Consider the following 25661-nt stretch of genomic DNA (forward strand, 5'->3'; position numbering starts at 1 on the left):
TCAGCAGAGTTTGGCAGTCAGGTGATCTGATTGTTTCAGTATCTCTGTGTTGTACATGTCCAAGGCATGGTTTACACGAATCATCTCACTGTTGTTGAGCTTAAGCCTATGCTTTAGCATACAAGAGAACAGGTCCAGCTGGGGCTTGCCAGGTGCGACTGGAGGAGCCAGGCGGTTAATCCGATCCCTAATGTCCAGCAGCAACAGCATGACAGACGAGGATGAGTAGAATTGAGTTCCTTGGGTGTACGACTGGTTGACCTGCTGCACAGCACTACGTAGCAGGTCAGCATTGAAGCGCAGGCTATAACCAAACACTTGGATATCCGAGATCTTTATGTAGATCTGACGCTTGTTGGGGTCTGCAAGGTCCACTGGGCCCTGTCCTGTGTCGTTGCGTAGACCAGTTGGAATCTTAGCACGACTACGCAGGTAGATGTGCACCGTCTCAAAGAAGGTCTTCCACCGATTGCCCAGCAGCAAGGTCCAGTTGAAGCACTGGGAGTTCTGCAGGCGTACCTTCTCCCAGCGTGGGTAACCGTGCTCACCAAAAGGCATGCTCCAGCCTTCTGAGTGGCTACCACTAAAAGGGTTGACATAAACAAAGAACATGGGGTCAATGCTGCTGTTGCGCATTTGGCAGATCTTCATTGATAGACCAATTATCATGTGGAGGTAGTCCATCCGGTTCTTGTTGCTCTTCAGAGTCAGAGACATGCGCTTACGCCATCGCGGGTCAAAGAAGGTCTCTAGGCGAATCTCATTGCTGATGAAGGTAGTGTGAATGTAGAGTCGTGAATCCATTTTCTGCAACAGGTATTTGAGCTCCAGGTCCTGGAAGTCCAGGTCAGTTTCAAAGCTGATGAACTGCTCACTACGTTCAGAGTCCACATTCTGGGGCTCACAGCGACCACGGTATAACTTGTAGCCCTTGTTGCAGGAGCCACATTGTGAAATGTTGGCCAAGCTGCACATGGCACAGCTATTGTTGCCACCAATGACGCAAGGGATGGGTCGCTGGCACAGTGTGACACCTGTGTGGCATACGCATGTCCTTTGGCTCTCCAGGAAGGTCCCCCAAAACCCGTTCTCATTGCAGTAGAGGAAGGACTGAACCCTGTTGAGCCACTGCATCACAGACCTATGACATTGACAGAGAGAGAGAGAGAGAGAGAGAGAGAGAGAGAGAGAGAGAGAGAGAGAGAAGATGGAGGATACGATTGGTCAGAAAGAATAAAAGGACAAAAGCATTAACAATGGCCAGTTAGCAAGCCCAAAGACAAATTTTACAATCCACTGCCACTGCCAAAGTTTAATGTTGTTTGTTACAGACTAATCAGTGAACAGGATAATATATTCCCTTCAAGGGGGAGGAGTCCCTTTATTTCCCTCAAGTGGGAAGCGTTACTTGTTATGCTAATCTTGTCTCTTCTTTCCCCCTCAGGCATCTTTCCTTGTCATCTTGACAGTACTAGAACTTCTTTTGTGAGTATAGGAGGTGAATTCTGAATCCTGATTTCTCAGAGTGGAGGGATGAGTTCAAGGTTAGTTTGACATGCTAATGAACCTGAGCATTAACTATGATGGATGACCTTGCATTTCAGCAGGCCAGAAAGCCACCAAGCTATCCCCAAAATGAGCCTAGAACAGATCACTCATAGAGGATAGTGGAAGCACCCTCTTTGAACCCCAGCTAGTTTTTCTCAAAAGCGGGAAATTGATTAAAGTGAAGGGTTTGTCAGTCATGCACAGAAGATTATATAAAATCATAAGTGGAGTACTTTTCAAAATGGAAGGGGCATTACCCTTGTGACAGTGTTTTACTCAGTGATGTTGTGTGTTTTTGAATTTGTAGGAAATTAACCTTGTACTGTCGTAAAAGAAAATTCCACCATCAGATACTCTTGCAATGATCATCCATCTGTAATGTTCAATGCATTCCAGGAGTTATTTTGTGATGAATTTACCATTTTGTACCCACTTGCCAGCAACCTGCCTTGTCTACTTCTACTTCAGTTAGTGATTTCCTAGATTTCCCAGAATGCTTTTGAACAATCCCCAGAGAAGGGTGTGAACTTGTTGTAGAAACTGGTCTCTCTGCCTCTTCTGTGATGTATTTGCCCATGTATGACTGTTGAAGGTCAATGCAAACTGGTTAGTTTGTTAGTCTAGAAAGAAGCCCTCTTTGACTCGCAGGGGCCGAAACCAAAACCAGATGTTAACCATTGACGTTTTAGATAGCTGAAAATTTTTCTCCTATTGAACACTAAACTAATTTTATACAAATGTTTACTCACATACCTTTAGGACAATAGTGATGAGCACAAGATATTAGACAAAGGACACTTATGATATGCAGTCGATATATGTGTGGACCTTGCACACAAAAAACTCCCAGAGTGTGTGTTTTAGTGTGTGTGCAGAATAAGAGGAGAGGAGAAATCCTTCCATGGAGGACTTAGTGGACTGATAATATAAATACATAACAAATGTGTTTATACCTATAACATAATTCACAATGTGGCTCCTGCAACAAGGGCTGCAATTTGCACCGTGGTCGCTGTGCTTGGCTAGCAAATGAGATTAAAAATTCTGGCCACAATTGTTCATATATACAGCGATCATCTTTACCCATCTTTACTCAGTACATCTACTCTCAATAAGATTTTTCCTCATTACATTTGCATTGTCTAAGGGTGAGAGCACATTGTAAAATGATAAAGGCCCAGTTGAATGTATGAGTAGAGCTACACTGACCAAACAATGCGCTGACTGAGAGTAATGCTTTTTTCATGGGCACATATTCATACTTTTTCTCTTTACAGAACCCTTGAACATAATAATGATAAGAAGAATAAAAACCGACTTTGTTTGAATAAAGAATCCACTTCAGGTTAAGACATCCCTCAGTGAGAATATCAAATCTTTGGAGAAATCCTGACTGTGTATTTCATGCAATGAAAACCTTTGAGTAGAAGAGGTTTGAAACCCCAAACCTAACAAGATCTACTAAAGACTGAAACATACAGTATTTATGTATAGTGTATTTTCAGAGATGAATAGGTCTTGATATAATGATTCAAACTGTTTCATTCATTTCACATTTCATAACTTGCAAAGACTGCAAATGATTCCTTTGGGACTGACAACAAACATGGACGTGACACCTGTGACATCAAATATTCTTCTTCTGGCCTACACAACAAAAAGACTATTCAAAAACAGGTTTTCTGAAAACTTCTAAAATCTATGTTACATTACAAATGGCATATATTTAACAATATGGCATATAAAAGAGAAGTGACATGTTTTGCAGGTGCTTATGCTTCAAATATGAAACTATTCCCATTAATTTTTATCATCTATTCATTATTGCATTGGACACATAACAATCCCTCTCTTGAATTTATTTGCAATAAGTGTTGAATTATGCAGTCTGAAATGCTGAGCTAAAATACGTTCTATCATATAATTGCCTCCCTCGATAAGCTATTTGAGAGCATCATGCGGCCTGTTTTATTTTTGCCTTATTCGTTTCCCTCAAAAGCAAGTGGCTTGGCTTGGATTTGCCACAGGAAATTAAATGGAAATGGGAATGAATGCTGTTTGTTTTCACGAATCAGAGCACACTCTGTGTTTGTAATGGGGCATCAAACAGCTCTGGTACTCAGATGACATACATTGTAGCTCCCTCCTGTGTTGGAGCAAGGGAAAAAGAGAGAGAGACATAGAACAACAGAGCAGAATGGAATCTGCTGGAGAGAAAGGCTGATTGAGAAAGAGAGAAACAGAGATGGGGCAGACAGAAATTGAGATGGTGTGAACAACAGTGTGAGAGGAATATACTTGATGATTCCATGTGACGTGTACATAGCACATTATGTCCACAATAAAATACAAACTTTTGGTCAGGATATTTACAAAGACTCTCATTATAAGGGAGCACTTTAATTGTACACATATGCCTGTTGTCAAAACCAATAGCAAATATGACTAAATAAACAAATGAACATTCATATTTGTAAATATGCCTCATTCTGAGCATGAATAATTAAAGTCAATGCAAAGCCTGGATACAAATCATTTGCCTGGGAGTGATGCTACTTCATATGTCACTATTAATAATTTTTACATAAGACAAACTGCAATGTTCACCATACTTGAGGCAAGCTGCTACACTCATTATAGCAAAATGCAATATAGTTCAGCTAAAACGTTTCCATACAGTTCCTGCAGCGAGTGTTAACAACAGGAATGCGAGTGGGTGTACAACACAGTAAGACAAGGTGTGACATCAGTTGGAAAATGCCTATATTTACCTTACATTTCCTGTTTTTCTAATACAAGATTGGCCTGTTTTGTTCCTGGATTTATTATGGTGAGGTAAACCTAGAGAAATGGTGAGGTGATGACGGGCAATCACTGGGGAATTGTGAGGGACATCCGGTAACTTTCTTACATGATGTACAGTAGCAGGTGTAAATATGCTGGCTCATTTGACTGAATACTTAATTTAGGTAACTGCTTAATATGCATCAGTGAAGAGGAAATTAGATTTAAAAAGCAAAAACTTTATTTTAGAAATGTTGGACTTGATAACATAAGTTTGCAGTACATCATAATCATTGTACTTAATAATGAGTCACTTTCCTTTGCACCATTTTGCATAATCAATCAATTTTCCCTAATCGAACTGAACTTAATGCTTACTACACAGAGAAAAATAATGGTTCTTAACTTGGTCTTTAAAAGGCTGTGTGGTTCCACAAAAAATCATCACCTACTAAAGAACCACTTTATTTAGTGGATGGTTATTCATGTTCATCATATGGTTCTTTGGGATATTAAAAGGTTTTTATTTGAGTTATTGGATGGTAGGTGATGGCATAAATTTGGAAAATAACTATACCCCTCCATGGTCTGGGGATGGGTGGTTAACTGCCTACTAGCCTATATATATATTGTGCAATTGCAAATGAGACTATACAAGGGCAATTAAAAATGCAGGTGTCTAGGCAAAGGTGTGGAGAAATGGTTCTTACTTGTCTTGGTCTGAAAGGTTCTTTGTGGAAGCAGAAATGGTTCTTCTATTGCATCACTCCGAAGAACCATTTTCAGTTCGAGTTGGCACCTTTATTTTTCTGTGAGTAGGCGCGGTGTAAGATGGCTGCCACAATATGGCTGCATATAGGAATCGTGAAATAAAATGAAAGCAAAGAAGAGCTAGGGTCATTGAGAATGTATCGCTCTACTGTAGTTTCAGTCAATACATTGTCACTGAATGGCTGTTATAGTACATCTATCTCAACTTACACAAGGTATGAATGAACATTTATTAGCATTCACAATTATGTCTATGGATATGGGCATGATAAGCAACATATGGTTTGTTATGTAGCTAGTAGTCCCCTCACTAGTGTAGAAAAATAGAACAAAACAAGAAGGCTTTGCTCTCAATCTCAACTACTTTGAATATTTCATTCATTATCTGTGTGGAAAAAACAACAACACCATGTCCCTTGCATGTTTCACCAAGTGAAAACATGCAATGTTTCACTAAGTGAAACATGCAAGCCTAATTTACATAAAATGGGTTTGTGTGATTTTGGAGAGGTCTATGTGTGTGCGGCATCGCCAATTAACCCCTTGCACCCTGATTTTCCCCTTAAATTTCCTCTTCAGCGGCTTCAAAATTAGAATTTTTTTTTCACATACATATTCTGTATCTGGTCATTCCAATGGTTCACTGAAGCTATAGAACGCCTATACTAACTGAAATATTCAAACCCCTGGTGCCATTTTTTTATGGCTACACCAATACATCAAATGGAAAAAAGATGTTTGTGCACCATTTTATACACGTGTCCTGTCATTCAGCATGACATATTTGGTATCTTTGAAAACTTTGGGATCTTCACTAGAATTTAAAGTAAAGTTCTGTGGGTTTGAACTAAGCTTGGCTTGGCTTGGAGGCGCAAACTCATTTTTGAATACCAAATTTGAATCAACACTCCCCACTCATTTTGGTGCAAGTGATGTAATGACAAGCCACAAAATTACAGAACAGGTACAGATGGGAAGAAATGTGCTTGCGCCCAATGAAATGACCACTTCGCTGGTGCAAAGATGTTACTGCCGCAGCACACAACAGCATAAAAGAATGCACTAGCCACCACAGACTTGTGCAACATCTGCGGCATTGTACTACACCCTAAACGGCCTGAGCCTTCCTAGGAAGTACAAAGTGGTCTGTTCCTTTTTGTATAGGGCATTATTGTTTGTAGTCCACTCTGTCTCAGTCTGTCATCCAACTGCACTCCTAGATACTTACTCGGATATGTACGTTTTAACCACCTTCATATCTTTCCCACTGATGGTAACTGGTGTGAGGGGTGACTTCCCCCAAGATCAAGGAGATGGTGGTGGACTTTACACCATCTCCTTGATCTTGGTCACATTGAGCTGCAGGTGGTTCGACTGGCTCCAGTCCTCTATCAGACCCCTGTATTCCTCCTCTCTACCCCCACTGCTGTATCCTGCACAATCTGATATCGCCGTGTAAGTGTTGTTCCTGGATGATGACGATAACTTGTTTGTCCATGATTCACATTACAACCACCCAGTCAGCAGCAGCTCTCCGATTGTGATGTCATTCACAGTACGACTTGCAGCACAGAGGAACCGCGGATTTCAAATTTAGCGGGTGCGTGGCTGTCCTAACGCAGAAAAGGTGAGATTTGCTTGGATTTTACAAACGATTTTTGGGTGGGGGAATTATGCATTTAACCTCTGTGGGTTCTATTTAATGGGAAAGAAATATGTGTGAAAATAGACGTTACTAGATATTTACGACTTTTGGTAGCTCTACCTCTATCTAAGGCAGCTTGCTACTGAAACGTTTTTTCTTTTGGTTCTCATATTCAATAAAACAAAATTTGTATCGGAGCCAAGCGTGTGTCTGGCGGGAATTTTTCTGAATAATTGACGTTACCGACCAGACCTGCACCTCAGCAATGTGTGCATTAACCCTTCTCATTATCAAAATTGATAGCATATTTATGTAACGTTATGTCTCTGACACACATATACACACACTTGTATACACAGCATTTTCACGTAAGTAAGGTTTATTTAGTAATGACTTTTGATAACTTCTAATAACGTTTGCATCGGACATCAGTGTAACTTCAGGGCCAGCTAGGCGTTTACACTGACATTTGCCCAGAACCATCAGTGTTAGTCCAGGCCCACCATCAAGTAACATTAACCCAGGACCGTCATTAATGTGTTAGTCCAGGCCCACCATCATGTCTTGGTTTAATGTGTTTTGTGTTTTTCAACAGGCAGACTCTGCAGACCATGTTGGATAACGTGAAGCACAACATCAATGTGAATTCAGATTTCAGTTTGCCTGGGACCATCTCAGTACTGTTGGTCTTGGAATATATAATGTAAGCAATGTAAGTTCATTAGGTCTTAATGGAAATTAACCTAGTTCACCAGAGTCACCAATGTTAGTCCTGGATCATCATTGACAAAAGTGTTAGTCCAGGACAATCCTAGGTGTGTTTAAGCCAGGATCATCATCAACCAATATTAGGCCAATGCTATTTTCAAGGATTTCTAATTGGAAATTACCCTGGTTTACCATGTGAGGAGCAGATCACAGATAAGAGTTTTGCTCACTGAAACGTTCTCAGGGCAGCAACTAGTGTGTTGGACGAGGATCATCATAAGCAATGTTAATCCACTGCTATTGTAAGAAAAAGAAGGACTTACTCAATATGGATAGCTCGGGAATATAATCATTGACAATGTTAGTACAGGACCATGATAATAATTTGTCCAGGGCAACTGTAGTTTTGTTTTTGACCAAAATCATAATCAGGGGCCACTGCAAGAATCATCATTACAAGGACTGACCCTGAGCTATCATCAAAGACAATGTAAGTTCAAGATCATCATAATAGTTTGGGCAGGCCAGTATAACGAGCTTTGTTAAAAACTGATACACAAGTATATCTTAGATATATTATTATATTATATATATATTGTAATATTTTACCAAGAAAATGACATTACATGTTGAAAACATGTCTAAATTATAGTATATGTATATATTTATGTGTATGTATAGTTATAGTTATGTGGTAGTTATGGATAGGATGGTGGCAGTGATGTATGCTTATTTGTGTGAGTCTGTTATGTCAGTTCAAAAATCAATTTGTTTAATTCACTCTCTCTACGTCTGTCTGCGTGTTTCAAACCTGATCCAGTTTTGCAATGAGATGGGACAACACTGCAGTTAATGCGTGAGGTTCAAAAGAGTGTGTTTGCAAACTGAAATCTGAATTCACATTGATGTTGTGCTTCACGTTATCCAACATGGTCTGCAGAGTCTGCCTGTGGAAAAACACAAAACACATTAAACCAAGACATGATGGTGGGCCTGGGCCAACACATTAATGACAGTCCTGGGTTAATGTTACTTGATGGTGGGCCTGGACTAACACTGATGGTCCTGGGTAAATGTCAAAGTAAACGCCTAGCTGACCCTGAAGTTACACTGATGTCCGATGCAAACGTTATTAGAAGTTATCAAACTTCATTACTTAATAAACCTTACTTACGTGAAAATGTCATGTACACGAGTGTGTGTATGTGTGTGTCAGAGACATAACATTACATAAGAAATATGCTATCAATTGTGATAATGAGAAGGGTTAATGCACACGTTGCTGAGGTGTAGGTCTGGTCGGTAACGTCAATTATTCAGAAAAATACCACCAGACACACGCTTGGCTCAGATACAAATTTTGTTTTATTGAATATGAGAACCAAAAGAAAAAACGTTTCAGCAGCAAGCTGCCTTAGATAGAGGTAGACCTACCATAAGTCATAAATATCTAGTAACGTCTATTTTCACACATATTTCTTTCCCATTAAATAGAACCCACAGAGGTTAAATGCATATAATAATTCCCCCACCCAAAAATCGTTTGTAAAATCCAAGCAAATCTCACCTTTTCTGCGTTAGGACAGCCACGCACCCGCTAAATTTGAAATCTACGGTTCCTCCGTGCTGCAAGTCACACTGTGAATGACATCATAATTGGAGAGCTGCTGCTGATTGGGTGGTTGTAATGTGAATCCTGGACAAACAAGTTATCGTCGTCATCCAGGAACAACACTTACACGGCGGATTGTGCACTGTATCCCACTGTATCCCACTATCACAGAATTGTCAGAGACAATTCTGCAGATAGCATAACTCAGAGTTGTACCTGAAGTCTGAGGTGTAAAGTGTGAACAGCAAGTGAGATAGTACCGTCCCCTGAGGAGCCCTTGTGTTGCTTACTAGACGATACGACACACAGTTCTGTAGTCTCACAAACTGTGACCGGGTGGTGAGGTAATCCATGATCCAGGCTACCACTGGGGCATTCACCTGTAGAGCCCGGAGCTTGTCCCCCAGCAGAAGAGGCTGGATGGTATTAAAAGCACTGGAGAAGTCAAAGAATGTAATTCTCGCATTGCAGCCTGCCTTCTCTAAGTGGGAGTATACCCAGTGTAGCAGGTTGATGATGCCACTATCCACCCCTGTGGGCCTGGTATGCCAACTGTAGAGGATCCAAAGATTCTCTAACTAGGGTTCTGAGATGGTCCAGATGCTCCAGGGTCTTCATGATGTGGGACGTTAAAGCTGGTCTGTTGTCATGTAGAACGCTGGGGCAGCCGTTCTTGGGCACTTTGACTTTGACTTCGGGCAAGATGTTCCACATCATCGATACCCTCTGCAGTCTCAGTGACAGGTTGAAGATGATGAAGATGATGTTGGAAGGCCTCTGTAAGCTGGTCGGCACACACCTTAAGCACCCTTGGGCTCATGCTATCTGGGCCTGCAGCTTAGGGGCCACAGAGATGTTGAATTCAGCCTAGGGGTTAGGTACTTGTTCACAATCAGCTCTTGACTGGGACAGCCAAAATGACTTAGGTCTGCAAAAAGTGTCTCACTCGGATGTAACCTTACCTTTTTGGTCTTTGGTCTGTATCTAGCTGTTACAGTGTTGCCAGATGGAAAATATAGCAATATCGTACTGTGACTTTGAAATCATCATATTTTAACAAAAACTATTGTATATACTGAAACGGGAAGGGGCCAGGATACTACATTGAATGGCAAAACTATGTCATAAGCACCATTACAAAGCTATATTCACACTACTCCGAATACATATGCATTTGCAATAGGAACCGTCCCATGGCATTGTGCTATCCAATCACAATCCACACCAGCAAATATACACGTGACCTTGACTCAACCAGTAATCACACTGAGTTCACAGTAATAATTAGCGTACATCTGGCAACCCTGAGCTGTTAGCTTCTCTCTTTGGTCTGTGCCTAGTGCCGATATTTAAAAATTGTCATTTGTCAATTGTTAAAAAGTCAGAGTCATCTTCCTGGATGGTTCAACAGAGAGGAGGCTCCTGGCATCATTGCAGAATACAACTGTGACTTTTCTCAAACTGCAGGACCCAGAGCGGCTCCAGCTAAACGCTTGATGTCAACTTGTGTTATGTGTAATGAACTTTTTTCTCAGACGATTACCATCCAAAAGCCCGGGGAAGAAAAACAGAATTACTGCTTCTGAAGCCAACACTGTGCCGTGTTCTATACAAAGAATGGACGAATGTGAAATATTTTATATAGTAGTGTCACAGTGACCAGATGGCCCCGTTTTCCAGAGACAGTCCATTGCCAGGTTACTCTCCAGGCGGCGTACATGTAGACTATTTATCACTCCCATAAATTACAGAGGGAGCTTATCATTCCCGTCAGATTTCAGTATGTCTCTGGCACAAAGTACGCAATTTGAAATTTATGAATCACATACACCTGGGCGGAGCTACAATTGACAGGATGTGGGAGTTAAACTAGGTGTTTTGCTTGGTAACAGTAGACTACTCCTGTGCTCTGTAATAATCACAAATACAGTTGATCAGGATCAGTGATTCATGAATCACTCAGGTAAAAAACTACATTACCAGACTCTAGTAATACTAATGTTGTCTGGACAGGGCCATTGGTTTGTTCTCGTTGAGCTGCTATTGCCCGTTGGGTCATCCATCTTTCTGATTGTTATTCCTCGTCTATATCAAAGTCGTCAGACAATTTCTTCTTTGAAATGCCTAGGAGTCTAAACACGGAATGAGGAAGATTCATGTGAACGTGCAAGGTTTAGAGGTTTAGGTGAGTGCAAGCATGAATGTTTTTGAAAACGTTTGTAGTGAAGATTTGCACTAAGTAATTGTGTAAATACAGGTCTTTTCCACTCACTGTGCAATTGTTTGGCTTAAGAAGACGTGGATTATGCTGCAAACTGTATTGAGTAATTCTTTCTTTTTTTGTAAATCTAAAGAACCCGTCCCCACAGACTTCAACTGTTTTGCAGAAACAACTGAAGTCAAAGACAAACTTCACCTGTGTTTCAGCTGGCATGAGGTTAATAACAGAATTTTCATTTTTGGGTGAACTAAGTCCTTTAAGCATTCACTGCATATCTCTCAATGTTAGGTTAACAAGCTAATTGAATTAAATACTTCCTTTACAAAAATATTAGTTGTGATGGTTAGTCTGGCTAACTACAAACATGTAATAAAGGTGCATGTTCCTATTCCTTTAAGGTGCAGGACATCCATGTTTGTTTATCGTTTCTCTTATGGGTTTTATTTTCTGACAAAGTCACATGAATGCAACCCTGTTAGGCAGCCGATTTGGAAGTCCCGGATGTCAGACTTGCCCACCAGCACAAGAATGCACCAGTACAGAGAGAGAAAAAAAGGAGGATAGAGAGACGCTGGTATAATGAAGTGATGAACGCGAGTGTTCGGTTGATAAATTACTAAATACATGTTTATTTCGGATATCTACTCGATATTCCTTGCCTGTTTACACTATGTAGTAGGGATAATTACACCCTGACCTTGTTATATGTTTTTATGCATGAGCCAATGTGTGCCAATACATTCAAGTAAAAAGTGAGTACTCCATACTACTTTTATTTTTTTCCTCTAAGTTCAGTGTTTTTGGTTAAGCACTTCCTTCAAGTCTATTTTGGTTGATGCACACTACTACCTCCACTCTTACTCTCAAGATGATATTGAAAAGCCATGATTACATATATTAGTTCTTAGTTCTTTTATTAGTTATTTTCTCTTTTAGAAAAGAAACAGATGCTTGCCTCAATAGGGTAAAGCATCTGTCTCTTAAGCTGAAGATTGTGGGTTCAAAACCAGGCATGTCTTTTTGCAAGGCAGACCTGCCAAGAACAATAGCCATATGTTCCAAAAGAAAATGTATCCATTGTGATTTAACTTTTTAAAGGGCCAGAATTCCCACACCGCTGTCATAAAATCTTTTTTATCCTCTCTCCTACCTATACCTGTCCAGTAGACTGGTTGTTAGGTGTCTCGTTATAGTGCTCCGCCTGTGATCATAGAACTAGTTACAATGTGTAACTATCATTCTATTTCACACAGTCTTTGCCCTCTAACGGGGCTCTATTGGCTTAGGGGGCAAAGCCTGATGACTTCACTCCCTGCCGTGACAGTGTTACAGGTCAGTCTGATATGGTCTCTGCCACTCCCATCTGTCAATAGAGTGGGGGGGCGGAAAAAACCCATGCCACACACTACATGTTGATACACAATTGATGTAGAGCTGACCGACACAGAGGCTGGTCTCCATCGTGCCACAGCACGAGAGCCTCAAGCCTACTAGATCATTGTCTTACAGGTCTCGCGTCCCAGTACTGAGCACCGAGCCTGAGAAAGACCCAGACACATCCAGCAGATACAATCTGATGAATGGACAGGGTGTCGACCACAACGCCGCTGTGCAGATCTCCTCCACACATTCCACTGAACTGTTCCGCAGCTACACTACGTGTAGAGTGCAAACGGATGGCTGTAGGATGGTCTCTACCTGCCAACACATAAACTGGTGATATTCCATCACAAAGCCAGTGGGCGAGCCTCTGATTTGACAGGGGCTTTCCAGTCACACTGTCTGCATAGCACACAAACATGCCAACGCACGCACGGGGCATAACTGATGCAACTATTCCTCCCTCTCCTCTCCATGAGGAGGGGGATAGAAAGCTGTTGAAAGTTGAAGTTGTCCAGCTGTAGGCGTCTAATATGTAGCAGTCCCAGCGCAACCACCAGGTGGGCTGCTGCCATGAGACCCAGGAGACGCATAACGGTTAAAGCCGTCACTGTTCTGCTCTGTCTCACCCGCTGAACCGCCTCCACTACAGCCGTCTGTCTGGGTTCCGACAGACGCACACACAGTTTGGCCGAGTCGAGCTGCACTCCCAGATAAACTGCTGGTTGGCATGGAACGGGTGTGCTTTTTGTTCCAAATGATGGCGAAACCTAACTTGATTAGGTGCTGCACCAATTGTTCTTTCGAACGGGCCGTGAGAATGAGATCATCCAAGTAGAAGAAGACCCGTATTCCCCCGTCAGCGTAACGGTTTGAGCGCTGTATCAAGGTGTGGGGAGCCAGAGAGTAGCCGCACGGTAGTCTGTTGTACTCGAAGGCTACTCCCTGAAAGGCAAAACGCAGGAATTTCCTGTCTCTCGGCACAACTGGGACATGAAAGTACATCTCTTTTAAATCCACTGTGGTGAATCAATCGCCTGACTCCGCCTGCGGAATGGTCTCTGAGCGATGCCCTGTCACTGTCTGCAGCCTCGTCTCCGCTCTCACATAGCTGTTCTCTGATACAACTGTAACCTGCTCTATAGCAGCACTGGCATTAGTAACAGAGAGCGGCGTTCTCTTCATAGACTGCAATAGACAGTCCCCTCCTACGTCCGCCGTTCGTTTCGTAGTAGAGACAGCAGAAAAGAGGGCGCTGTTTTCCCCCCTGCCATCTGAGAAAGACTGTCCCCCTCTACGTCCACTTGCCTCTGCGAGGAGGCAGTGATGATGTCAGCAGGACGGCCCAATGAGCGAGGGAGCGAAGTCATTTGAATTTTCACTCACTCTAGCTCCACAGGCGATGACCGGCCTCTCGGAAATCAAGCCCCTGTGAGAAATAACGGTGGGCTTCAATCTCCCTTGGGCTGGCCTCTCAGAGAAGCCTACTCGTGAACCAGGGAGCGGAGGTTACGTAGCAACCGGTCCGCCTGCTGAGAATGGGAACAGAGCCAGCAGCCATATGGGTAGTAGGAGAAGAAAAGGAGGTCTTACCTGCTGTGATGTTTGACAGGGACACACCCAACAGACCCATGTTGTGGACTGAGCCACGAAGTGGAAAACATTCTAATAAACACTTCCACTGTCTCCTATCCTCTGGCTGTGGGGGAGTAGGCGGAACGGCTCCAGCGACAACGCCTGCACACTGTCCCACACTTCATCCAGGGTGGGAGCAACGAAGACTGGTCTGGTCCCATTGCTGGCTGGTACACACCCTGGTCTAGCCATTCAGCATGGCGCATATTCTTGACGGCCCTCCCATCATCATTGAGCGGAAAAAACCTGTTTCACCAATGGATGAGGCAGGGAAGCGGAGGTGAAGGAGGTAGCTTGAGCGGAGAAGGGAGAGAGTAATTCTCATTGTCTCCTTGCAGTATCAGTGCCTCCTAATAATCATGTGTGAAAAGCCATTATAAAATCAACCATTAGGGTGCGCCACAAATAACAAAAATGTATATCTCTGAATCGGGTTGAAATAATGTATTGAAATTTTATATACATGATCTAGGGCCAAGTTTTACACAAAATCTAAAGATTGAGGCATGTTGGTGTGGTCTTTGACATTATGGCTTATAACTCACCTATTGCTATGAAACTTGGTAATCCTATTTGAACCTTTATGTGGAACAAACACACCAATTTTCATACAGATGCGATAAAATTTTGCTCAACAGCAGCACATTTGAGCAAAAAGACACAGTTTACAGCTAACCACAGTAAAGCCAATACAAAGTTTAATATTTACACATTTTAACTTGCTAAGTTAAATCCTGGTGACTACGCCAGGGGGCCTGATGGTTTAATGACCTAATATGGCTATACTGTAATCTTGATACAAAGATGGATGCTTACACGTTTCATCTCTGGATGCTGTACTGGCTTGAATCCCACAATCACCACTAGCGGCTATATTCTTATTGTTTCTTGTCATTTAGTCAGTTGAATTCTTGGAGGGCAGCTGATTTTTTTTTCAATATATGTATGTATACTGACATGTAATATACTGCTTAAATACATTTGGATGACAATGTCAGACTTGGGTGAAAAGTGTATGGTCCTGCAGCTCAGCTCAATGGGTAGATCATGGCACTAATATTGCCAAGATTATGTGCTCAATTCCCATTGGGGCCACCCATGCTAAAGGTGAATGCACACATGGTCCTGTAAAGTGCTTTGGATAAAAGTGACAACCAAATGGCATATCTTAAATGTATTGCAGAACTTTCTATTAACTGCAAAGTAGGCTGTTGTTTAGGATTTGAGCAACACTGAGCAAGTTGAGTCATGAGAAATTAAATGCTAAACAGGCAAATCCGGGGAACTTTAACAATAATTTATGACTAATTGTGGGGAATTGTTGTTGGTGACGGTTAAGTCTGGTTAGGTGTATTCATAAATCCAATCTGATATGTTAATAAAACAGCACTTCAGGTCGATGAGAAATGCACTACAGGGACGCAAGTATGGGTTCTGATGAAGCTGAAAGAAAATACAAAATATAGGCCTATTGTACAGAGAAAAATAATAAATTATATATATATATACTGTGCAAAAGTCTGAGGCACCCCATTTTTTATATACATTTTGTCTTAGATGTTTATTTACTTATTTTCTGATTTTATGTGTCAGTAGACTGCACATTATAGTGATTTTTTGAAAGCATCTTCTCTTTATGTTTTTTTTTACATGTACCTAAGACTTTTGCACAATATATATATACATATCTATATATGTATATACATTTATATATGTATATATATATAGATTTATATACATTTATATATATATATATATATATATATATATATATATATATATATATACACATTTATATATGTATATATATATATATATATATATATATATATATATATATATATACATACATATATTTACAAATAAAAAAGTAGATATAATTTGGTCCAGAATAATTTTAGGAAGATTAGATTACAACCCCTGTGTGAACTAAGGCCTTATATGCGACACAAGTCCACACACACACACACACACACACACACACACACACACACACACACAGCTTGAAGGTGACGGAAACAAATAACTCCATCTGATGCAAAGCACAGTCTCACACAAGCAAGCAAACAAACACCCTGCTTTTATTTCCAGTGCCGTCAGCCGCCCTTGATGCATACTCCATGGAACAGGAAGTGCATACTGCAGCTCTTTGATAACACTTCAGAACGAACCTTTGCCAACTCTCACATACATGTGTGGGTGTGCTCCTTTTCCCTTAGTGACAGTTGACAGCTGCTCATTTTCAGACCACTTAAATGAATATTTTACAGATTCTGTTTCCATTTATATGTTGACATCCCTGACACAGAATAATGTTGGGGGTATTTTATGTGGCAGTGGAGAACTTTGCATACTTTGCATAGTGTTTTCTGAAATATCTTAGAATCAATGGGGAAATTCGTAGCATTTCAGACAGTGTTGGCACCATAGCACATCTGTAGCAAGGCTCTCAGGCTACAAATACAGTGGGTGGTGACAGATGTGTGCAATGACCTATCCAGAAAACTCCCACTGCTACATTTTTTTCTTCAGACTGCAATGTGAAATACAAGAGTGAGCCAGGGTGTTTTGGGCATGTGCAAGCCTCAGCACTAAGTTGAAGTGATGGACAGACACAACAGAACCAAAAGTTGAAATATATAATGGATGACATTTTTCCAGTGCATGCTATAAGAGGCAACAATGAAAATAAAACGTCTACATCATCTAAGAAGATAAATTTCCTTCCATAATGTCAATACACTCTAGGATAAAAGTTCCATCTGCAGTATCAATGCTTTTCTCCCGTGTCTAATTAACTACACATACCCAAAACATCAACACCAAAATCATCTACACCAAAAACAACACCCTTTGTTTACGTCACTCAGCAAAGCCACGTCCAATTTGCATGGTGCCAGTGGAAATATGACCGTCGATGCTGTATTTCTACCCACCTCTCCCTAGGCATCTGGTGGTTGGGATTGTGGTGACAACGGATGCTGAGGCCAAAAAGCTTGCGGGCGGTGCGCTGGATCTTGAGCCGCTGGATCTCCAGGGAACTCTGAAGGAGCCTGTAGCGGGCCTGCAGGTCCCAGTCGCTTCCCCACAGGAGATGCACACTGCTGATGGGCAGGAAGTGAGTGGAGGGCAGCCTCTTCAGGAAGGACTTGAACTCATCTGGATGACAGGGAAGGGTGGAGTGAGAGAGCAGGATGCAAAATAGAAAGACAAGGAGTGGAGAGAGAATGTGGAGGTGTGACAGATAAAGGTGGTGAGTAAGGGGCAGGGGATAGAAATGTAGGGCATAAAAGAATGGAGGTAGACAGGTAAAGAAAAGGTGAAAGAGGAATACCAGTGTGGAATTGTTTGAAAGATATGAATATGTGGGAGGTATTGAGTAAGGGAGAAGGGGGGGTGGAATAGAGGTAGGTTGCAAAGATGTTGCTTTCTCCATTTGAAAATGTTCAGCTGAGCACAACCCCTCTTAAACCAGAAGAGTTCCTAAGAGATTTGGCAATTATGCTGAACAAATATTTTTGTAGTCTACTACTGCTTAGTCAAGATTTTAAGAGTAGCAACCGATTTCAGTAGTGAATGAGATTGCAGATCTTTCCCTCATCATGGATCTCATCTACACCTTTAATCAACACTGACCAGGAAAAGGAAAATACAAGTTATATACGTTTCTCTAGAGAAAGTCTAAAAAATTCCACTGTTATTTGTTTAATTCAGGTGAAATCATGTAACAATTTTAGGATTTTAGGATTTTAGATAGTGGAATTACATGTTTAGGCTAATTAAACAAATACTGTCTGTGTAACTATTTATTATTTTATAATGTTCCTGAGCATCCTCTATAGAATCCCAAGCTAAAGCAACAGAAGGCAGCAGAAATCTGGAGACTCTGTTTGCAGGTTACATGCTGTTGAATGTTGCTTTGAATTGCTTTTTTTTTTTTTGTGTTGCTTCTCTGACAAATCATACTTATGGTAAATTTGTAAATGTTATGTGTTTATTGCAACCTGATCTCACAGAAAAACATGAAATGAACATGACTTGTTAACAGTAAATTACGTGTTGGTGGAACGTAAAGTGTTAAAATTACGTATCACCCAGCACAAAATGGTTATGTGAAGGAGACACAAATATAAACAGGAAGTGTCACATTGAAGTAGCACAGTGGACAGAAAGGGTGGTGTGGTCGGGTGTATGCGTTTGCCTTGGATGCCGGTGACCGGGGTTCAATTCCCAGCGTTTACAAAGGACATTTCAAAGATAAGTCCGTAACGTAACCATTTTCATTTTTAACAAATGTTTTTCTTATTTAACCATGACCAAGCCCTTTCCCTAACCTTAAGCAAGTTGTTTTAGTTGCCTAACCATAACCTTAACCCAAACCTTAACCAAGTTGTTTTACTTGCCTGCACTTAACTGTCAGCCAACCTTTGGAGTGTAATTCAATTTGTGGCAGAGGAACGTATTTAAATTTGTGGCGGAGGAACGTGTTTCAATTCATTGTGGGGGAATGTAATCCAGTTTGTGGTGGAGAAACATTATTTTCTCATAATACATGTCCACAGCATGTAAATCGAAGTTTCAGAGTTCATGTTCATTTCATGTGTGAAATGTGTGAGATCATATTGGTTTATTGTAGTACAGAGCAATACCACACTTCTGAACTAATTTACATCTAAAGAAATGGATATAGGACTAGTATTTTTTTAGCCTAAGCCTTCATTTCAACAGTACAGCTATGGACCAAAGTAAAAAATCTGCTTTAGAATATTTTGTGGAGGACCCTACAAACTTTAGGTTTTGGTTAGAACTTGAGAGAAGACTGCCCCTTCTACAGTATATTTTCAAAAATTAGGAAACCAGGCAGGACCCAGGATTCAGTCCCATCCTCTTCAAAGATCAACGCTAACGTTTTCTGTAGTAAATAATGGGATATCCTTGGTTTGCTCTTGAGCTTGCTGCTGCAACCAGTGACAATGTTTGTCCCTATATCCCTACCACCAATAAACCTCACCCTTCTGCTCCTCAGCCCACCTTTGAGGAGCCCAGGACCCCTATTTCAAACAGTAGCTCTTCCAATTCCCATCATCAATGGGCATGAAGATTTTGCTGAAAAAAAAATGTTTTGCATGATTCCAATGGCAAATACATAAAAACTAAGGATCTTTTACCTGGTGTGCCAATTAAGAAAATATGTCAAACAACCCACAGTACCTTAAAAATGATCTATGAAGATAAATTCAGAGAAAATAACACATCATTGTAAACAATGGATCTAACGATTTAAAGCCTAAGAATGTCAACGGAAGGACGTTGGCAGTCATGCTAGAGATAGCTCAGTAGCATCTGAAGCAAAGATCACCATCTCTACTCAGGGTCCACGTTTGTATGTTCCTCTTTATATTACCATGGATGGAAACACTGATTTATGCAAAGAATGTGTACTTATCCCTAATGCCCTTCATTATATCAATGATGATGTACATCTGAAAATTGAGAGGACACTTAACTCCTTGCCAAGGCAATGAGCTTAAAATTAAAGCTGCCAAACAACTCAACGATAGTGTTGTGGAGGTCAAGAAGACCATACATCATCGTCATCTTCACGGAGAGAACAGAAAGCTTCTTCATTTCCAACTCTTATAAGAATTGATCCTCCTCTTCTAGAGATGGAGAGACCTGCAAGCCAGGACCCCTCTACAGACCTCTCCAGGGAAGATTAACATCATTTTTCATATTCGTCACAGAGTGATTAGGGCTTTTTTCCACCCCCCACTAAGAAATGCCGGAAGTCCCTCCACTCTCCTCCCAGAGATGTCAGGGCTCCCTTCCTCCTTTTCTTCAAAGAAGCCAGATTACTTCTCCTCCCCATATTCAGACTTCCCACATTCCTCCACCCAATTTCCAGAGATGTCGGGTCCCTCCTCCACCCTATTTCCAGAGATGCCAGGTCCCTCCCCCGACCTATATCCAGAGTTGTCAGATTCCTCCACCAAAATTCCAGAAAAAGTCAAGTCACTCCCTCACACCAGTTCCAGAGTTTCCAGGTCCCTCCACCCAGATCCATAGTTTCCAGGTCCCTCCACCCAAATTTCAGAGCGAACAGGGATCCCTTCCTAGTCACAGCTTCCAAAGATGCCAGGTTCCTTGTATGAGTCCTGATTCCTATCTCAAGTCAACCAGCAAACCCTATTCAGAGATTACAGCTCTGCATCCCAGACATGGAATCATCAATATTTCATCAAACCTACTGTTTCCCAACCTACCTGGCCCTATAGATACCCCTTTTACTCATCATAGTGAGACTTCTGCTGTGGTTGTAGCAGAAGAAGTGTTGCATACAAAAGATGCAAAGCTTGTCATCCATAACATCACAGAAATTAAGGAATTGCATCCACTACTCCAAAACATCCTCACATGACTAGACCATCAAGATAGTACCCCATACATTTAGAAAAACATTTAATTGAACATTTCAATAATCCAATATGACCTCTGAACTGCTGACCTAAACAAAGCTGGCAATGTTAGTCATCCCTTTGGCTCTAACAGAACTGAATTGGTGTTCAATTGTAATCCTGATCATTTAAATCAAGATTTAACTCCTAATGTCAAGTTGGGTCTTATTAATGTTGCACTGTTGAACAGTAAGTCTTTTATCTATAGTGATTTAATTTGTTTTAATTATCTCAATTACCTCATGTTGACAGAGACATAATTAAACTCCAATGAATCTTACTAGCTTGATTGTCAAAACAAATCCTCTCCCTCACTTACCTGCAGAAACTCAGTCACTGGATGTTGAGTAGTATTGCTGCTATACATGTGAATAACTTATAGTGTAGTCTTGTGGAATTTTGGGAATTATCCCTTTTTCTCTTAAAGAGACAGGCTATTAATCTCCAAAACACTGATGATAAAACATTGATAATGTTTCTCTAATTTCTAGGACATAGGATCTCTTATCTTTGATAAGAGCTAATATAAAATTATGCAATCTACATATAATTAGATAATATGATATTTTAGAGGTTTTGATTCAGCTCTCAGTTCTGGAAATCAAACAGAGTTATACAATCATTATTTAATTTTTTTTTTTTCGGTAAGCTTTTGAATAGGATCTTTTCATGCATACATACACAAGCCAGAAAAATAGCACAGAACACAACTGTGCCTTGCGCTAGTTGTATTTTGCTCTGAAGCCCTTGTCTGCCTCTAACAGCTAGGCTTTTAACTAAACGTAAGAGAAGAGATTATGCATAAGGCATTTTAGGCACCTTATATGGGTTTCCAGTTGGATTTAGAATTGATTTTAAGATTTTATGGCGCCACGTAAACTGATATTATGGGGCGTCCAACTCCCTTTACAGAAACCTAGATCTAAAAACATCTTTGGACCTTGACAGTTTCAGACGACGGAAAAAAGTAATCACCTTACAAGTGTGATTAGAAAACTGTACCTTTTTTGTGACAACTGAAAATCCATTTTAATAAACCAGCAGAATAAATTACAATGTATTCTCATTATTAATTTATTTTTCTCTTTTTTCTTTTCTTCTTTCCTTTTCCTTTGTAAATTTGATTTTAAGAAGTGCAATACAATTCTTCTTCTTCTTTATTATTACTATTATTCTTATTATCATTATTATTATAATTTTCATCATTATTATTATTAATATAGAAAACTCCATATTACATCTGACGTCTTATGCTTATTATTACTTTTCATTACTATTACAATTACTTTTCAACTATGCATTTCTTTACCCTCTTTTTTAGATGTTTCATTTTAAAGGATCTCTTCATAAATGTATTGCAGTCAGTGACCTTCAGTGACTCACACTAAATCTTTCTTTCTTCTGTGATACATAAATATATTTATATGTTGCTGGCAGGTTTTATTTGGACACTTTTATAGCATATCAATAATATATAAGCATGGTGCCAGGTAGCTATTGGGCACTTTCCTTCAGGAATAGTTCTGCTTTTTTACTTCTATATTCTGACTTAATCAGCAGGCGATGGCTTCCCCACTGTGTATTTGTGTGTGTGTGTGTGTGTGTGTGTGTGTGTGTGTGTGTGTGTGTGTGTATGTGTGTGTGTGTGTGTGACTATCTGTCTTGGCAGACTAGATGCTATATGGGTCATCAAATGGAGCTAAGTGTATATAGAGTCTTGCTTGAAGATCTCTTCAGATGTAGGATTAGGCCTAAACATTGCTTTGCAGACACACACGCACATGCACACACACACAAACAAATGCACATAAGCTACAAACAACTTTCGAGAGACATGTATGAACTTGTGGCTGAATCCATCCCATCCATCAGGAATGGGTAGCTTAATTTTTGGGGTTCATGCAGTGGTGAGTTCTGATGGCACAACATTTAAACCACTGCCATGCTCTGGCAGAGAGGTAGAGAACCGTTACGATTAACAGCTCTGCCTTTATCTTTTCTAAAACAGAGGGTGTTCAAATGGGCCCTTGAATTATGGAATAAACTACTTTATTGCAGATTGGCCTCTGAGAAGTGAACATGCAAAGCTTTATGCAGGTTGTATTCTGCCGAAGGTTATTCTTGTATAATGACGACACCCCACATAAAAGCCAGGCTAACAATTTGAATTAAAGCTTGGTTATACCATTGTGTGGTTTACTGTTGTACAATTTGAAAATGGAGCTGAGAATAGCCTGTCTTAAGGGTTCTCAAAGCCTGAAATTCATATGCAAGGTATGATAAGAAGAACCGTGTTCACCTTCCTATTTGTTGTACTATTTTGTGTGTCTCTATATTGGAGCTGTACTGATTTACATTAGATTCCATAAATGCCTTTCTCTCTTTGTGTGGGAGAGAACATCACTTCAAACGACATGCCAACATTTTGCAACTGAAAGTTTCCTTAATCACTGACAAACATACATTCCTTGTAAAATACCACTTGAGGCTTTATCCAAATCACAAAGTGGAGGAATGGATCATAGCGATTCAGAAAAGGTAATCTTCTATGATGTATAAGTTTGTCAGTGAGCAAGGAAACACTAAGCTGTCAAATTTTGACATGCAGTTTGATATGATGATCTTCCACATACATGGACAGAAAGACAAAATGGGACATATTGGGGCTAGATTTAGCTAAACTGTCGGAGCTAGGCCCATGTGATCTAAAATCATATGTACTACATCGCTATTGAGGTGTCAGACTATATCAGGGATTTGTGAATAGAATTTCCTCTCGAGGACAATAAACTACCTATCCTATATAGCGAAATTAACCAAAATATACACAGTTTAATTTAAATACAATTACGCATTGACAGAAAATCTACTATTTACATCATTGCCCTAGCAAATAATAGATGGAGGAATTTCTGTCTTACCAGAGTTCTCAAAGTCCTTGTAAGAGGTGGCCCAGGACTCAGACATCCCCAACAAGGTGTTCTCCATGATCTGGACATCAGTGATGGGACAGTTGCATTGGGGATACTCCTCTGCGCACTGACAGATGCACTGGTTGTTACGGCACACATACTCTCCCTCACCATTGCACATAATGTAGCTCAGAGCTGAGTGGACAAACTTCTCCTGCAAATACTCTGGAAAAATGACCTGAAGACCTGGAATAGAGATAAAGACAAGGTTTTAGTAAAACATTAAGTACTTTTTTGAAAAAAGCTCTATTGAATTGGATATACAGTGCCATGAAACAGTAATCAACCCTTGTTTGAATTTCTGCATTTTGGAAGTCAATAAAAAGAAATTGGAAACAAAAAACCTCCTGAAATGCGCAGCTTCAATACTTTTCCATATAGTGAAACACACCAAACAATAAACACTCTATAAACTACAACAACCCATAAAAGACCTGATACAATATGATACAATATAATACAATGCAACTTTATTAATCCCCGAAGGACAATTTGATTTTGGGCATTAAAACACAACATAGCACAGACACAGTTACAGACACAGATATAGATAGAGGAAGTGCAATGTTGGGCCATGGGCCAAGTGCAGTTGGCCCATGATGTCTTGAGCCTTCCTGCTGTTCATAGAAAGAGGCTTCTGAGGGGCACTCCAGTTATTTTTGAGCAGGTGTTTACTATGGTTTGGAGGTGGTTTCTGTATTTGACAGTGAGCGATAGGAACCAGCAGATGAAGGAGAAACACAGAATACTTTCAATGAAGGAACTGTAGAAGGTTTGGAGGATGTTTTTTTGGGACGCTGAATGATTTCAGTTTCCTGAGGAAGTCTTGATGTTGGTGTGACTTTTTGATTATGGATTCTGTGTTTGGTTCAAACTTCAGGGTGTTATCAAAGATGGTAACAAGATAGTTGTACTGGTCAACAACGTCCACCTCCTCACCAGCTCAGACTGTGAAAGCAGTGAGAGGATGGTGTCATCGGCGAATTTGACAAGGTGGCGGTTGGGATGGGTGCTCTGACAGTCATTGGTGTGGTGAATGAACAGGAGGGGGGACAGCACACACCCTTGTGGTGAGTCTGTGCAGGTGTACAGTGTGTCTGATAGAGTGCCATTGGCAAAGACTCTCTGGGGTCTGTCAGATAAAATCAAATCTGAAAAATGTGCAGAAAAGTCAAACATGGGGTGAATAATAGGAATAATTTTTCATGGAACTGTGCTTGAATGTATAATATTTGTGTTTAAAATAAGGATTGGAATAGAAAATTGAGAAGCATTATGTGGGAGTCAGTGTTGCTGTCAATGCATGTCACACAACAGTAAGACATGATGAGTGGCATACTTACAAGTTTGAATGGGAATTTAGAATAAGGTATTTCCCTACAGATATAATAACACAGATGGGACTAAAAGTTCCCACGATGAGAAAAAGTGGTGTTGTATGGCTGGCTGCCTTTCCTAGACTGTAATGACAGATCTTTGATGTGTATTATAAGCAGTTTTTTTTTTTTTTTTTTTTTTTTTTAAATGGGGGTGTTTAAAAGTTTACCTGTGTTTGACTTTGAGTTGTTTTTCTGTGGAGGGCCACTCATGATGTGACAGAATATAACAGTGATTGATGCCTGCTGTCTTGTGGTGTCTTGGTTTATTTAACACAACATTTGTTCCCCTCTGTGTGTAACTGTGTGTGCATGTGTGTGCGTGTGTGTTTCCATTTGTGTTTGCTTGTGGTGTGTGTACCCAACTTTGCAGCATTCCTAGTAACAAGTAATTGCCTCTAATATACTAACGGAAGCGCTTGCATTGGTAATCTTGAGGTGTATTCAGACCTGTTAGCTGCAGGTACCTCTTCACTCTTACCACTGACAAGGTATTTATACTTTTTTAGACTCCTAGCCCAACCATATCTCACCCATGGGATCTCATAGAATTG

General features: G+C 40.5%; 1 protein-coding gene across 1 annotated transcript; it reads right to left on the reverse strand.

Annotated features, from left to right (window-relative positions):
- Positions 1 to 25320, reverse strand: brinp1 (bone morphogenetic protein/retinoic acid inducible neural-specific 1). Its single transcript, XM_071541734.1, has 5 exons — positions 25278 to 25320; positions 24646 to 24882; positions 23681 to 23917; positions 17241 to 17463; positions 1 to 1141 (listed from the first exon to the last, which is right to left on the reverse strand). The coding sequence occupies exons 1-5, from the start codon at positions 25318 to 25320 to the stop codon at positions 1 to 3; spliced, it is 1881 nt and encodes a 626-aa protein (XP_071397835.1).
- Between the last annotated feature and the right edge of the window lie 341 nt (positions 25321 to 25661).

The sequence above is a fragment of the Centroberyx affinis genome, unplaced genomic scaffold (genome assembly GCF_046629955.1).
Source record: "Centroberyx affinis isolate AG114_WGS23_722 - 3 ecotype Tasmania unplaced genomic scaffold, CSIRO-AGI_Caff_v1 ptg003943l_1, whole genome shotgun sequence".
Classification (NCBI taxonomy): Eukaryota; Metazoa; Chordata; class Actinopteri; order Beryciformes; family Berycidae; genus Centroberyx; species Centroberyx affinis.

Coding starts and splice junctions, on each gene's coding strand:
- brinp1 (XM_071541734.1), bottom strand. CDS start 25,320: ATGAGTGGCCCTCCACAGAAAAACAACTCAAAGTCAAACACAG. Junction 24,883..25,277: donor CAACTCAAAGTCAAACACAG/GTAAACTTTTAA, acceptor CACATTTTTCAG/ATTTGATTTTATCTGACAGA. Junction 1,142..17,240: donor CACCAGATGCCTAGGGAGAG/GTGGGTAGAAAT, acceptor TCAATGTCATAG/GTCTGTGATGCAGTGGCTCA.